The sequence below is a fragment of the Mesoplodon bidens genome, assembly GCF_964165515.1.
Source record: "Mesoplodon bidens genome assembly, chromosome: 9".
Classification (NCBI taxonomy): Eukaryota; Metazoa; Chordata; class Mammalia; order Artiodactyla; family Ziphiidae; genus Mesoplodon; species Mesoplodon bidens.
Genome location: NC_138166.1, coordinates 22543187 through 22558246, shown reverse-complemented (window position 1 = coordinate 22558246; position 15060 = coordinate 22543187). Strand labels below are relative to the sequence as shown.

At 54.1% G+C, this 15060-nt stretch overlaps 1 protein-coding gene across 14 annotated transcripts in view; it reads left to right on the top strand.

Moving 5' to 3' along the window:
- Positions 1-15060, top strand: part of TNS3 (tensin 3) — a 235607-nt gene that overhangs the window by 144557 nt on the left and 75990 nt on the right. For all 14 annotated transcript variants that reach the window (XM_081244808.1, XM_081244807.1, XM_081244809.1 and 11 more), the window contains one exon: positions 13664-14923. In XM_081244808.1, the coding sequence (XP_081100934.1) occupies positions 13664-14923 (1260 nt within the window). The remainder of the gene's footprint in view (positions 1-13663; positions 14924-15060) is intronic.

The following is a 15060-nucleotide window of genomic DNA, read 5'->3' as shown; positions in this document are numbered from 1 at the left end:
TGGCCTGATGTGGTTGCCGTGTCACCCTGCCTCCCATCTCTTCAGACTTACCAAATGGAGGGGGTGGGCTTTCAGATCCCACGTATGTGACTTTATCACATGGTCCCTTTGGAAAGGGCTGCAAATTGGAGCGGACCCAGGGGTCCTCAAGAGGGAAAAGTTCCCCATGAATTAAGGGAAAAAGGAGGTGTTTTGTAAGAAGGGGCAGCTGGGAAAATCCTTTATTTTGTCTCTGTAGAGACAGTTATCACGTGCCTATTCCTTTTAAATAAATGGGTCTCAGCCATTTATTGGGAGGCTCTCTTGGCGATGGTATTGATGGTGGCAATGAGGGTGTTCCTGGGGTCAGACTCTATGTCCTGTAGCTCCAGGAGTCCAAGCGGGTGCTTCAGAAGGGGCTGGAGGGAAAGCATGGGCTTCCAGAGGGAAAGGAGTTTTGGAAGGAGTGGGGCGCGGGGGCAGAGGTACCTCTCCCGGCCTCGTGGTGGGCAGCTGTCCCTCTGGGGCCTGGGGCCGGGTCTGGCCAGGCAACTGTCACCACCTTCTAATTCCAGAACATTTCTGTCAGCCCCAAATGAAACCCCGCGCCCACTGGCCGTCCCTCCCCAGTCCTCCTCTTCCAGCCGCAGGTGACCTCGTCTTCCTTCTCTATGAATTTCCCTCGTCTGGACATTTCCCACAGTGGAACCATGCAGTGCGTGGCTTTCTGTGACAGGTGTCTTTCACTTTGCCTGATGATTTGAGGGCTCATTCATTTTGTTTCGGGACTTCACTCCTTTTTTATGGCCGAATAATGATCCAAAGTGTGGTTAGACCACATTGTGTTGATTCATTCATCAGCAGGGGGGCATTAGGGTTATTTCCACCTTTTGGCTATTGTGATTAATGCTGCTATGAACCTTCTTATATGTGTTTTGACCTTGGGCTGTTCTTATACTGCCGACCTTTTCTACTACTTTGTGAAATTTCCACTTCTTTTAGTCCCAGTTGGTTTTCCTTTTCTGGATGTTTCTTCTGTCTTTATGGGTCTTACACCAGGAATCACACAACATTCTGCAGGTCTCCTGTCCCACTTTGCCGACTCCTCCCAGGGACATTCGGGAACCCACCAAGTCTTTTTCCGTATCAGTTAGGTAACCCCAGGCACAAAATTCTACCTCTGTAGCTTTGAGAGGTTTGAGGCCTTTCAAAACACTGAGCCACAGAGCTCTCTTTTGGCCACACATCAGCAGAGTGTCACAAGACCCTGTTGTTTCAGGAGAGGTCGACACTAACGGCCTGAATGGCCTCTGTGTGATGGAAACCCACAGGTGGGAGGAGAGGGGACATAACAGTGTTTTGGGCGCGAGTACTCAGAGGCCGTCAGCAGCACAACTGCCAAGATCTGAAGGTCACACTGGTGCCAGTTGCCATGCATTCATGGAGGCTGTCGTGGTTCATTTGTGAAGCTGCCGTCAACATGGGGAAAACCCACCCTGCACCCCACGCAGTAGAAAATGAGCCGCACGAAAGGCCAGACTTCTTTTGACACACAACTGATCACGCAGCTTCGTTCTGTTAGAAATGGAGAAAAGAGACCACTGGCCGGGGTACAGTTGTTTGTGTCTCTTCCTCATTGTTGGTACCTTATTCTGTGTTTTTTTCACACGGTTGCCAGCTTTGGGATGCAGGGGTCTGATTTTAAGACTTTCTCCTGTAGAAGGCTAGGACCTCCACCCCACTCTGGACATGACCTTGGCTACAACGCGGCCAGGCCCCATTTGTCTCAGTCCTCAAACCAGATCTTTCAGATTTCCGTTTCTAATGTCTTTTCTTTTGATCTGAATTCTTTGACGCAAAGTATTGTGTGATCAGTTAGTCACTTCCTTTACTGCAGTGACAGTGTTATTTGCAGAGTGGGCACAATGATGTCAATTCCCTCGACAGGAACAGGGGTTGGTCAGGACCCTTTGCCAAACACCAAACTGAATAGACCTTCTTGCACAAGCAGTGCATTGTGTTCCGCGATAAAAGAGACGCTTTCTCCTGAGCACGAACGTAACCTGTGCCTTGATGGCCGTTTGGGGGGTTGGTTGGAGGAATCTGTGTCTGGGACCTGCTGGCTCTGTCCCGTCTCCCCCTCCTCAGGCTCATTGGGTGGTGACGTTTGTGAAGGTCCCAGTTGTGCTGTGGGATCCTGAAGGCATCAGAACGGCTTTGCTTGTTTGCTCTGGTGTCTTAGGTTCATTTAAGACTCGGAGCGTGTGGCTGTGCTGTGACCAATATGCGATCGAAGCACAGGGGTAAACCGTTCGCTGAAGCCCACCTAAGTTGCACATAAAGAGGCCTGAGGTGCAGAGGCGCTGCTGGGCAGCATGTGGAGGTCTGGGTGTGCAAGGAATCCCTGAAAGATAGGCCGTGTGCAGTTAACACTGACAGTGAACTTGGCCACATCGAGCTTGAAAGAGAGACACAGCCCCAGGAGATGGAGGGTGTAAAGGCAAAGACTTCCTGGCAGATACGCCGAAGAAAGCAAATGATGCTGCAACTGTGGTTTGTAAACCCAAGCTGCTTGGTGCTGGCTCCACACGTCAGCTTGTCAGCCCGGGAGGCTTGGAAGGGAACACTGGTCCCACTGGGTGGCTCTCGAATAGAAGCCTTTTCCCCGCCTCCTGAGCCTCCAGGGTTCAAATTTCACTAAACCTGATTGCGGGAAACCCCGCCCTCGTGTTTACATCGCACTGGCCTTTTTGGGTGGAACCAAAGTCCTTTTCTTAGCTAACAAGATCTTCCACCTTCTACGCTACCTAGAGAGGGAGGCTGGGTCCCTGCGGGGCACACATGCCCTCATCCCGGAATGCTGCATTCTGGGGTTGAAGGCTTTCTTCAGGGTCTAACAGATGTGGGCTGAACAAGCTGCAGGGCTGTCTGGAAGGAAGGTGAGCAGGGAGCATGTGTGTGTGTGTGTGTCTGTGTGTGTGTGCGCGCGCGCGCACGTGTGCATGGCTTCTGCTAGGCTGCAAAGACCCTCAGTTGAGACCAGAGCGTTGCCAGCCAGAAAAAGTAGCAGAGGGATAGCATAGCACTCCCGGGAGAGGAGAGGTGTTCGTTGGTCAGTAACGAGCTGAACAGTAGTTTTAACCTGGCAAGAGGGAAAGCCAGGCAGGCCTCCGGGAAGACTGTTGGTTTGCAGTTTAGAGGAGTCTTAGCTGCTTCTGCCCTTGGAGATTCAGTGATGGTTTGACGTGGGGTTTATGTGCAGAAGCTCGTGGCCGGCTCTGTGGCTGGCTGGCCCAGGTGGCCTCTGAGTGGGGCCGCAGGACCCCCTGTTTTCACTGGAGTGCCTGGAAGGGAATTGGCTGCCAAGGTAAGTGCCCTCGACAGGATGGCCCGAGCTGGAGTGTTGGTTGGACAGGAGAGGGGCCCCCTTAGGAGTGGTCCTGCCAGCATCTGGGGCATGGTCACTGTGGCCGGGACACACCTGCTGCCTCCCCACGGTGAAGCCCAATGCTCCTTTACCGCAGCATTCCGGGCCTCGCCCAGGGGACCGCCAGGAGTGCTTGGAATCGGTGTGGCTCCAGCTTCCCAGGTGCTGGGCCCTGACATTGGCGCGCCCCTTCCTGGACAGCCATGTGCCTTTCTGGCTGGAACACCCCCCTCCTGCTCTCACTGTTTTTTTCAAGAATTTACAGCCTGCTTCGGTTTTAGAAAACATTTACACAGAGCTCGACTTGGCTCCAAAGGGAGCGATTTCCATCCGCCCCCCTGGCAGGCCAGGTGCCACCTCCCCGCCTGGCATTCAGTGGGGTAGTTTTGGGTTCGGGGGTTCCGGCAGGCGTTTGCTCGCAAGGTATGAGGATGGCACATCCAGAGAAGCTCCTTGCTATGTGGAATTATTTCTGGAACTCGGCCTGAGAGGGGCTTGGGCCAGGCTCTCACACCCCTGGGGTTCCTAGCAGCTAATCACCATCTTCTGCCTTTTGTTTAGGGGAAAAAGGCACATTTCACCTCACCTGTGACATATCAGTCACCCGTCTGTGCTGTTGTAGACTAAAGGTAATATTCTCAAAGGCCCCAGTGTGGCCATCCTTTCTTAGCTCTCGATATTTTTGGAATAGGACTAATTCAGTACAAACACAGGGGAGTCTTTAATGAGCACAGAGGCAGAACCCTACTGCAATAAAATAAAAGCAAGCCTCATTTCCTGAGAGGTTATAAATGCTGCAATTATAAACGTCCAAGTGGAAAAAGAGAGAGAGAGATCTCGGCGTGAGTGACTTGGTGAGATGACGAGGACTCCACCGAGAGGGACACCGGCCAAGCCTGGGTGTTTCTCCTGATTGTGAAGGTTCTGTAGCCTCCACAGGCCCCCGAGGGAAGAGGCACCCCTGGGACACTTCCAAAGCCGCCTGCAGCTCTCTACCTGGCCAGAGGATGTAGAAGGTCACTGACCCCGCTCAGCCCAGCCTCCTGCTCTGGGCCCATCCCCCTTCCAGCTGCCTTGCTCTGTGGCAGTGCTCCCCATGCCTCAGAGACTGGAAGCCCAGGTGCCCCCTCTGCCTGCACACCACACAGCAGGCACTGAGACGCTCGCTTGCTTCTCGACATGTTGCAGTGCTGGGCCAGTGCTCCAGGGCCCATTCTCAAAATTGAAAGCTGGGCAGTTTGTCGCTGGTTCCACAGCTGGTCAGTCAGAGCCGATGCAGCAGGTCTGGGAGAACCGCCTCTAACCACTAGGGTGAGGGTCCCGAGATGTGCAGAGGTAAGGAAGGCCCCTGGGTGTGCTTTGGAAGATCCGCCCATGTGGCTGTCGTCCTGCCACCGAGCCCTGTGGAACGGGGCACGGTTCCCACGACCGCGCGGGTTCAGTAGAGGCGAGTTTGTGGTGAGCCCACTGAGACGATGCAGAGGCCCCCGGCGTCACTCAGCTAGCTGACTGCTCCCGCTTTTGTCCTCGTGGTTATTGGTCCCAGAGGAAGCTGAGAAGCCGAGCTGATCACATGGCTTGGACAATGTTTTACAGCTGGTGAGAGCTGGAGGTGGGCTGCTTGGCCAGCCGGAGGGCCGCACTGTGCAGTTTGGGTTATAGAACCTTCAGGTAGGTCTTGTAAAATTCCATCTTTTACTTTAGATCCCTATTAAAAAGCAATTCTTCAACATAATTCCGAAGTGTCAGGTCAGTCAGGCCGAGTTAAGAATATTCATTAACGGGACGACATGAGGCATTCTTACCGTTCCCCAGGCTCTGGGCTGGAGGGAACACAGACAGGAGCCCTGAATCTCCAGGACAAGTGTGGGGATGGCTGTGCAGGGCCAGTGTTCACCCAGTGCCCACCTGTGCTTTTCCCTTTGTGTTTGGTCTCACCGAATCGCCGCGGTGATCCTGGGGCAGACCTCACCAAACACCTGTTGCCCGGCAACTTCTCCAATAAGGGAAGTGAAGCACAGAGAGGTTGAGTAACTCGCCCAAGGTCACACAGCCGCGGGGAGGATTTTTAATTAGGATTCACACCCAGGTGGATTATGCCAGAAAGTCCAGAAGGGGACCGAGGATGTGCACATAAATCGCTCCAGTGAAAAAGTTAAAACAAGCTCTATGCCACAAGGGGGACACGAAGGCCCCCTGACAACTATCCCGAAGAGGAGAGCACCATCTCAGGGAGTCTAGGAGGAGGAAGGAAGTTTCTGGAAGAGAGGGGGAAAGTGGAGGAATTCAAGGCGGGGGTGGGGGGCGGGAGCAGAGAGAAAAGGAGATGAGGAGAGGAGGGGGGGAGGAGAGGAGGGCGGGGGGAGAGGAGGGGGCAGGCGGACACAGTGCATGGGGGGTGGCCCATTGCACCATGAGCCTCATTTCTGTCTTGATTTCATGACCTTTTTAAAAATCGAGATGTAATTTATTGGGTTGGCCAGGAAGTTCTTTTGGTTATTTTGTAGCATGGAGACACCCGAACAGAGTTTTTGGCCAATACATACATAGAGTAAAGTTCACTCTGTTTACTGTGCCTCTAGGGGTTTGACTTCCTATCCTGCAGCTCCCCACCACAGCTAAGAGAAAGAACACGTCTGTCACCCAAATCATCCCTGGTGCGCCTTCGTAGCAGCCTCCCCGCCGCGAGCCCAGTGCCTGTCCCCGATCTCTTCCCTCAGGATGTCAGTGGAAGCCTCTGGAGTCTGGCTGCTCACTCAGGGCTTTGGGTGTAGTTGCAGATGATGGCATCATTTGTCCTTCTTTCTTCTCAGACACTTTTCCCGGGAAGCCCACGGCTGGTAGACTCACGGCGTCTGGTATTGGGACATCTTGATGGGGTCAGTTGGTTTAGCTGAGTGGCCTCGAGTAGTGAGTGAGCCGATTGGGGAGGGGTGAGCTGGAGGTGGTCCATGGGGGCCGGCCGCAGGAGGCGGGAGGGACCGACTGCTCAGCAGTCTCCGCCTGTCTCCTGCTGAGTCAGGGTGGGCCGGGAGCCTTCCCTTTATCAGGGGTCCCAAGGGGCTGTGGGTGCGGTAGGCGGGGGCCAAGTGGTGTACCCGGGAACAGCTCATTCATTGTAAGGACAGAAATGCGCAGCCTGCCATGGCTCCTGCTGCTGTAGCCTAGGAAACAGACATAACACTGCCATCATCAACCCGGCAGCCTCAAAACACAGGATCCTGTCCCGACAGTGCACCATTTCGGGAGTTAGGGAGGAAAACAGAGTGCTTAAGTAGTTTCTAAGGAGTGTGTGTGTGTGTGTGAGAGAGAGAGAGGGAGAGAGAGAGAGGGAGAGGGAGAGGGAGTCAAAAAGAAAACATCTAGGGAAATTCCTTTCTGAAATTAAAATGTTAATTTCACATTAAAGTGGTTGGTCAGGTTTAGAATTCCAGTGTTTTAAAAAAACAGAAAGCATGGATTTGGGAGTAGGGCAGAGGTAGGCTTGAATTCCAGATGATCTATTCAGTAGCTTTTTATTATCTTAAATATTAGCATAACCTCTCTGAGCCTCTGTTTTCTCGACTATAAGACGGGCTTGTCCGTTACTGCCTCACAGGATTGCTTTGGGAATGAAGTGAGGTCCATCCCTGGAGCGTGACAGTGTCCTGGCACATAGGAGGTGCTTAAACAGAGCCTTTGTCTTTAGAGTGTCAGCCCCATTGCAGGAGACGGCTGTTTCCTGCATTCTCTCTTTCTCTGATGACAGAAATAACGATTCCTTGCAGCCTCACCTGAGAGCAGCTGTTCCTGGATGCATCCCTTCTTGCAATCCTGCTCTCTCTTTCTGCCTCTGCTAACCCGTCAGATGCTGTGAAGTATGCCTGCCGCCCTCCGTTTCTTGACCCTCTCCCTGTCCCCCAGGCTGGTTCATCCCAGCATGGAGTCGAGACTCTACTGAGTATTCCATTTCAATCTCCATAAACAACTAACTAGCAGCCGTGACAAGTGCTTAGTAAACTCGTGCGACTGTTCCTGGACAGGAGTTTTCTGTTATTCTCTGTTGAAGACTTGCAGGGAGGATCCTGTTAGCTCTTTTGAAATGAAAAGTTGCTTTTCAAGCAAACCTTTCACGAAAGTAAAACATAAGATTCATAGAGTCAGTATATAGAAGAAAGAAAGATTTCAGCCAGCTTAACGAAGCCCTCAGGTTTGCCCTTTTGTTTGAAATGGATTTTTTATGTTGGCGTCAGGGCTGAACTCATTACAGATCAGTTCTACGCCTTCTTGGTAGCTGAGTGGTTGGTGCTGCGATGGCGGTGGAGTTGAGATGCTGCCTTCCCTTTGGCTGATTCTTCACACACCTGTGAGCACATACCTGTGAGCACAGGTGGGCATTGGTTAATCTGCGTTCAGCCAGGATGAGAAGGAATGTTTTCATTTTTTTTTTTTTAGGTCTGCCTCATTTTCTTTGCTTACTTTTGAAATATTTTGGGGGTGTCTCTTTTCCTTCTTGTGAGATAGCCCCCTTTCAAAAGTCGAGTGGGAAAGGGCAGGGAACCGGCACACGGTAGCAGAGCAGGGGCGGGGAGTCTGTGCTGCAGCTTCTGCCCTTTAACGAGGCAAGCATGTCCACTGGCTCTTTTCTTTCTTCTGGTTCTTTTCCAGATGGGAACCTCCCTGGTGTGTCATTCAGCGGAAGCGATCAGAGCCGTAGTTAACATTTGTTTGATTTTTAACTAGGCCCCGGATGCAGGGAAATCATTACCAGAAAACTCACAGGCCTCCTTTTGGAAGGGGCCCTGGGTTCTGGTCGGTGGGGCAGGGATGGCGGGAAGGGACAGGACACAGAGCAAGTGGTTGATCCTGCACTGGGACAGGCGAAGGCTCTTGTCCTGCATCTGCAGTGGAAAAGCTGGGGGTCCTGGGCGGGTCACATCTCTATCTGGAGATTGGGGTCTTCCTTTGCAGAATGAGGATTCATTCAGTTCCCCCAAACTCCCCTTGAGCTGGAAGCACAAAGTTAAAATGTGTCATTTAAATCTACAAAAAGGATGCAAGGGGCGGATGAAGTGAATGCCTTCCAGACGTCTTCTGCTGGCCCCGCACTCACCCCAGCTTTGATAGCACTCTGAGCTCCGAGATGGAGCCGAGCTTCACACCCCCAAGCCTCCTTCACCCCAGGGGACCCACCTCCTTTCCCCTGGGAGCCCTTGGTGGTGGCAGTGGGACCCCAGCCCCAGCCCTGCCAGGGATCACAGAAGGTGTTTGGCTATATCGGTTCTCTGAAAATTACTTTCTGCATCACTTTTCCAAACCTGAATTAAAAGGGGGCACTCTACCATCAATTAAGTCAGGGTGTCCTTAAAGACTGACCAAAGTTTTGGGGGACTTCATACACCAAGACTGGAGCTTGTGTCTCATTTTCCATGGAGGGTTTGGCAGTCAGTCAGTCTGCAGTGACCCCCTCCCCCAAGCCCCCCAGATAACTTTTGTCCCTGGTTGTGATTCCGTTTTCATTGCTCTCACCCTGCAGTTTTCACATGGGGTCTCAGAAAACAAAATACCAGCCCCGTAGGCAAGGTCGCCCTTCTCTAGATGTGGTTTAGAGGCGGGCCATGAGTAGGTGGGTGTGCCCCGCCCACCCCTGCAGCTGTGGGGACGAACCTGCTTGGGAAAGTCCATCTCAATGGCAGGAGGATGGAGGAGACGGGAAATGGTAAAGATGCGGTGCCATTGTTATGCACCTGCTGTATGCCTGGGCTCTATCTTGCCCTCATCACACCCCCAGTCCTGTGGCTGCACAGATAGTTTTCAGACATCCCTTGGACCTTTGCCCCTCTGCCCGCACATTGGGTCACAATTAGGTTGGCACATTGGGTCACATTTAGGTTTGCACCTTTTGTTTTCTTTGACATTTTGGAGTCCACTCGTTGACTTCGGCACCTTTCCAGTCAGGTTGCATCTGAAGGCCCACTCGCTGGGGCTCTGCGGTCTACCTGGGGGAGAGTTTGTTATGATGTCTGGGGAGTGGAGGCCCTGGGGCTGCAGGTGGCCAAGGTCTGTGGGCACTTCTACCTTCAGAAGGTTGGTCAGTTATTTTTAGTCTTTTTACCAGCTAAGGCAGCTGAACATCTTTCCAAAATAGCTCCCCAGGCTTTGTCATGTGAGAACAAGACAGAGCATTCAGTCTATCAGTACTCGATGCCCACTGGGTGCCAGGGGCTGGTTCCTAATGCTGGAGATACCACAGGGAGCAAAAAACAAACCCCTGCCCTCCTGGAGCTCACAGTCTTGTGGGCGAGACAGTCTGCAGTAGGTCTGAATGTAGGTGTGTGCCACAGACAAACACCCAGCAGGCAGAGAACAGCACAAGCAAAGGCCCTGGGGCAGGGGAGTGCCTGCTATGGTCTGGGAGCAGCAAGCTGGACAGGGAAGAAATGAGCACAGTCAGGGAATGCCAGGCCTTGTCCACCTTGGAAGGAGCTTTTAATAATTATGACTACCCTCAGGACTTGCCTGGTGGCACAGTGGTTAAGAATCCGCCTGCCAATGCAGGGGACACATGTTCGAGCCCTGGTCCGGGAAGATCCCACATGCCATCGAGCAACTAAGCCCGTGCCCCACAACTACTGAGCCTGCGCTCCAGAGCCTGCGAGCCACGACTACTGAGCCCGCGTGCTGCAACTACTCAGTCTGCGCGCCTGGAGCCTGTGCTCCGCAACAAAAGAAGCCTGTGCACCGCAATGAAGAGTAACCCCCACTCGCTGCAACTAGAGAAAGCCCGCGTGCAGCAACAAAGACCCAATGCAGCCAAAAAAAAAAAAAAAGATAATTATGGCTACCCATCTCAGGAGCCTAGGACCTGGGTTCTTTGTATATGTTCTCTAATTCTTATAAATGCATTGAAAGATAAGACTAATTATTCCCTTTTATAAGTGAAGAATCAGGGGATTGAACAGTCTAAATGTCCTGACCAGGAAAGTACAGAGTAAATGCAGAACAGGAGTCCATCTCCAGGTGCAGGGAAATTCAGTCCGAGTCCTTTTGCGAAGAGTGCAGGGCAGGGACAGCGGGTACCAGAGGCCCCTTTTCCTCCTCACCCCAAGTCTGACTCCCACACTCCCCGGGATCACAAAGCATGTGTGCAGTAGGGTGTCTCTGGAGGCCCCTGGACAGCCTCCCAGAGGCCCTGTGCCTTTGGGATGATTTGAGCTCCTACAAAGTGATTCAGAAGTTTGGGCGAGTCTGACTTTGAGGGTTCTCGGAGATGGTTCGTTTCCTTTTCCTATAGATATACCATTTACTGGATATTTTCTGACATAGACAGTCACCTGTGTGTGTGGTAGAACGTTTAGCAAAGGGTCTGCGGTGGTATCTTGCCACACTCCCTGAGCAGCTCTGAGAGCCCATGAGACTGAGGCCGAAGTGCTCAGCGCCCAGCCTCGCACAGAGCCAGCGTTTAGTCCGTGGCAAGCGGGCTGTTTTTTAATGCATTTATTATCATTTTAAGATTTCTACTACTAATAAAAATAATAAGAATGGGATTACTCGTAACTTGCAGCCAAGGGGAAATATCCTGTCCTGTTCCGTTCCCTTCAGGCCCTTATGGACTGTTCTTCACGTGGGGTCGCCACGGGGTTCTACTCAAAATGATTAACGGGCACTGCCTGAATTTAAATCAGAAGAATTTTTGTACAGCTCCTTCTCGGCTTCCTTTTTCCCCCTTAACTCATTGCGCCAGTCTGTTTTCATTTAGATTCAGGCAGAAGGACTTGAGTCATGGACGCATGGACATCTGTTTCTAGAAATCCCCACTGGCTGGCTGTGTGCTGGTCGTCTGTCCTGGCCTCCCCTCTGCTCAGGCGGGACTGGGATTCTTACCGAGCGGAATGTGCTCTCCTGCTGTCTCTGCAGAATAGAAGGGAAACAGCTGGTTCCCCAGGTCTTGCCTTAGTTGAGTTTTCCTGGCCACAGAGGGTCTCCCACAGAAGCCACGTTAGAAGGGCTAGGAGGGCTAGAAGGACACCCATCTGTGTGCTGTGACTTTCAGTGCCCGTGTCTGAGCTTCATGTAGAGCACAGCCAAACCCTCGTTGTGCAGCTGGGCCAACACAGGGTTGGTGGCCCCAGGCCGGACTGGGGTAGAGCCAGGACTTGAACTGACGTCTGTCTGATGCTCCAGCTCCCGCTTCACCCACGGGCCATTCTGTGTGAGCCCCGCAGCGTCCTAAGCTTGAGGACCTAGTGGCTCACACATGGGTTGATTCTACACTTTCACGGTTGTAGGGGTGACGTTTGCAGGTGCCCTGTAACTTGGGGGTGCTCATTCCAGGGTCCTTGTGTGCAAAGCTGGGTGCAGCAGGTCCTCCCCCTGGCACCTTTGAGTCACTTGCTGACCCCACGCAGAGCATCATGACCGAGTGCCACCTCTTCGTGAGCAGGGCCCCAGGCGGCCAGGGTCTCCCAGGCTGCAGAGCCAGAGAGCATGGGTTCTGGTCCCAATTGGGCTTCCCAGCAGCTGCCTGACCTTGGGCAAGTTACTGATGCTCTTTCAGCATCAATTCTTTTTCTTTAGAAGGGGAATATGCTAGAAAGTTAGAGAAAATGTGCTGAGTGCACACCCCGTGATAGGTGCTCTGTGACCACCAGCTGTCACTGACACCTGCCCCAATTACCCCGAAGCTGCATCCAGCTCCTGCCTCTGACTTAGGTGCTCACGTCACCAGTTGCCTGCCTTGAAGACTTGGTTTATTTACCGTATTTTATGTATCATTTCTCCCCCCAGCTCTCCCCACCAGGCGCTACGTTAAGGTGAGGGTCACTGAGATTCGTACCGGCCTGCACTCCGGTGTTTGTTTGCCATCCCCCATCGCTTCTAGCCCCGCTTCTTCCTCTTGGGCACAGCTGAGATAAGAAGGAAGCTGGGCTTGCACATGCTCTCAGCACAGCACCCCCAGATACCCCACAGATCTCTGTCCTGGCTTGTCACCCTGGTGTTTTTTTTTTTGCGGTACGCGGGCCTCTCACTGTTGTGGCCTCTCCCGTTGCGGAGCACAGGCTCCAGACGCGCAGGCTCAGCGGCCATGGCTCACGGACCCAGCCACTCCGTGCCATGTGGGATCTTCCCGGACCGGGGCTCGAACCCGTGTCCCCTGCATCGGCAGGCGGACTCTCAACCACTGCGCCACCAGGGAAGCCCCTCCCTTGGTGTTTTAAAAAAAAGCCGGAAGCTGCTGATGGTGGAGTGCATGCAGCCCACAGGGCCAGAGCCGAGCCGGATCCCTCCAGAGCGGCTCCAGGCCCGGTTGCTGCTGGGATGCAGTGGCTCCCAGGACCCCAAACAGCGTGGGTCAAGCCCTCTGCAGCTCCGTGATTGTGGTGGTATGCCTGCAATTTCACAGTTGGGCAAACAGGGAGGCAGAGGAGGATGGAGGGGGAGGGAGGTGCTGACCTCGAGCTCTCTTGTGCTGTTGGGTGCCCTCCCAGCTCTTTGCTGTGAGCCAGGGAGTGGTGACTGCCACAGCCAAGGCCGTAATTAATAATAGGAGCGCTCTTCCCATCTGCATTGGAGGCCTAATTTTGTTTTCTCGGCCGTCCTGATGCGTGGAGATCAGTGCTTACCCCTCTGTGTTCTGAGGTCCTGCTGTGCCCTTATCAGCACCTTCTTGGCCCAAAGATGCTGCACTAACGGGAAGGTAGGCCCAGGACGAGTTCCTGTGCTTTCTCTTTTCGTTGAGTCGCATATTTAGGTTTCAGCGGATCTCAGAAGGTTGAGGACAGCAGGTTCTTAAATCAGATGTTCTGCTTACCAAGGACTGTTACCCAGATCCCTGGAGGACGCTTCATAGATGTTGACGGAAGCTCTCTCCTGTCCTAGGCGCCATCCATTCTTGAGTCTTGGAGATTTGTGAGCAGCGCTGTGTTCAACATTCAAACTAAGGACGCCATTAGCAGTGAGCCCTCGAGGCAAGATGAGTCCAGTGTGGAGAGGCCCAGAGGTTCTCTCAATGACTGTTCTCTTTGCATAAAAATGTAGAAGCAGTTCAGGGCCTGAAAATGTTTGATTATTCAGAGTGTTTTCCGTTGGTGTTTGTTTCGCAGGAATGTATGTAGAATTTGGGGACCCTAGAGGCATCTTTGGCCTTGATTATTCTAAGTTGTCTGTTGTGAATCCATTTATTTGTTCAGACAGACCTATAGGCCTGTTCCAAGAGCCCGAAGCCCCCTTCCATCCTTGACTTACACTCCATCTCTCCGTCTCTCTTCTCCCCACCAGTGCTGCACACGCAAGGCCCTGTCGACGGCAGCCTTTATGCCAAGGTGGGAAAGAAGAGCGCCTCGGATCCCAGTGTCCCAGGTGGGTCCCCCGCTGTCCCGGCCGCCAGCAGCCCAGACCACAGCGACCACACCCTCTCTGTCAGCAGTGACTCGGGCCACTCCACGGCCTCGGTGAGGACCGACAGGACCGAGGAGCACCTGGCTCCAGGGCCCAAGAGGGGCCTGAGCCCCCAAGAAAAGGCCGAGCTGGATCAGCTGCTCAGTGGCTTTGGTCTCGAAGATTCTGGAAGCCCCCTCAAGGACATGAGTGATGCTTGCAGCAAGTACAGCGGGACCCGCCATGTCGTACCGGCCCAGGTCCACGTGAACGGAGACAGCACCCCCAAGGACCGAGAGACGGACATCCTGGACGACGAGATGCCCAGCCATGACCTGCACAGTGTGGACAGCATAGGGACCCTCTCCTCCTCCGAGGGCCACCCGTCAGCCCACCTGGGCCCCTTCACCTGCCACCAGAGCAGCCAGAACTCCCTCCTGTCTGATGGATTCAGCAGCACTGCTGGCGAAGATCAGCACGGCACTCTTGCCCCAGATCTGGGCCTCGCCGTGGAGCCCCCGTACGAGCGGGAACAGGCTTTCGGGAGCCGCGAGCCCAAGCAGCCGCAGCCTGTGCTCAGGAAGCCCTCCGTGCCCGCCCAGACGCAGGCCTACGGGCAGAGCAGCTACTCCACTCAGACCTGGGTGCGCCAGCAGCAGATGGTGGCTGCTCACCAGTACAGCTTCACCCCCGACGGGGAGGCCAGGCTCAGCGGCCGCGGCACAGCTGACGGTTCCGGCCTGGCGCAGACCCAGCCTAGGGTCCCGCTCACCCCTACCCGGGGGGCCAGCAGCAGAGTGGCCGTCCAGAGGGGCATAGGCCCCGGGCCACATCCCCCCGACACGCAGAGACCCCCTCCCGGCAAAGCAGCGCTCAAACCCAGGATTCCAGATGTCAGAGTCGTGAATGGTAGTGGCCCGGAGCTGAGCACAGACCCTTCCCCTGGCTCACCCACCCTGGACATCGACCAGTCCATTGAGCAGCTCAACAGGCTGATCTTGGAGCTGGACCCCACCTTTGAGCCCATCCCCACCCACGTGAACATGCTGGGTAGCCAGGCCAACGGCCCCGCAGCCCCAGACGGTGTGGGAGGCGGGCTGCGGGCGAGTGGCCGCCTGCAGGACACGGGAGAAGGCCCTGGCAGGGCCCCCGCGAGGCAAGGTGAGCTGCTGTTCCGTGGGATGCATGCTTGCCTGGGTCTGTGTTTTGCAGAATAAGGATTTATGGCAGAGCGCTGGGCTCGACGCAGGGTCGGGGGAGGGGAATGAGGAGGACAGTCGGGGCCCTGGGGACAGCCT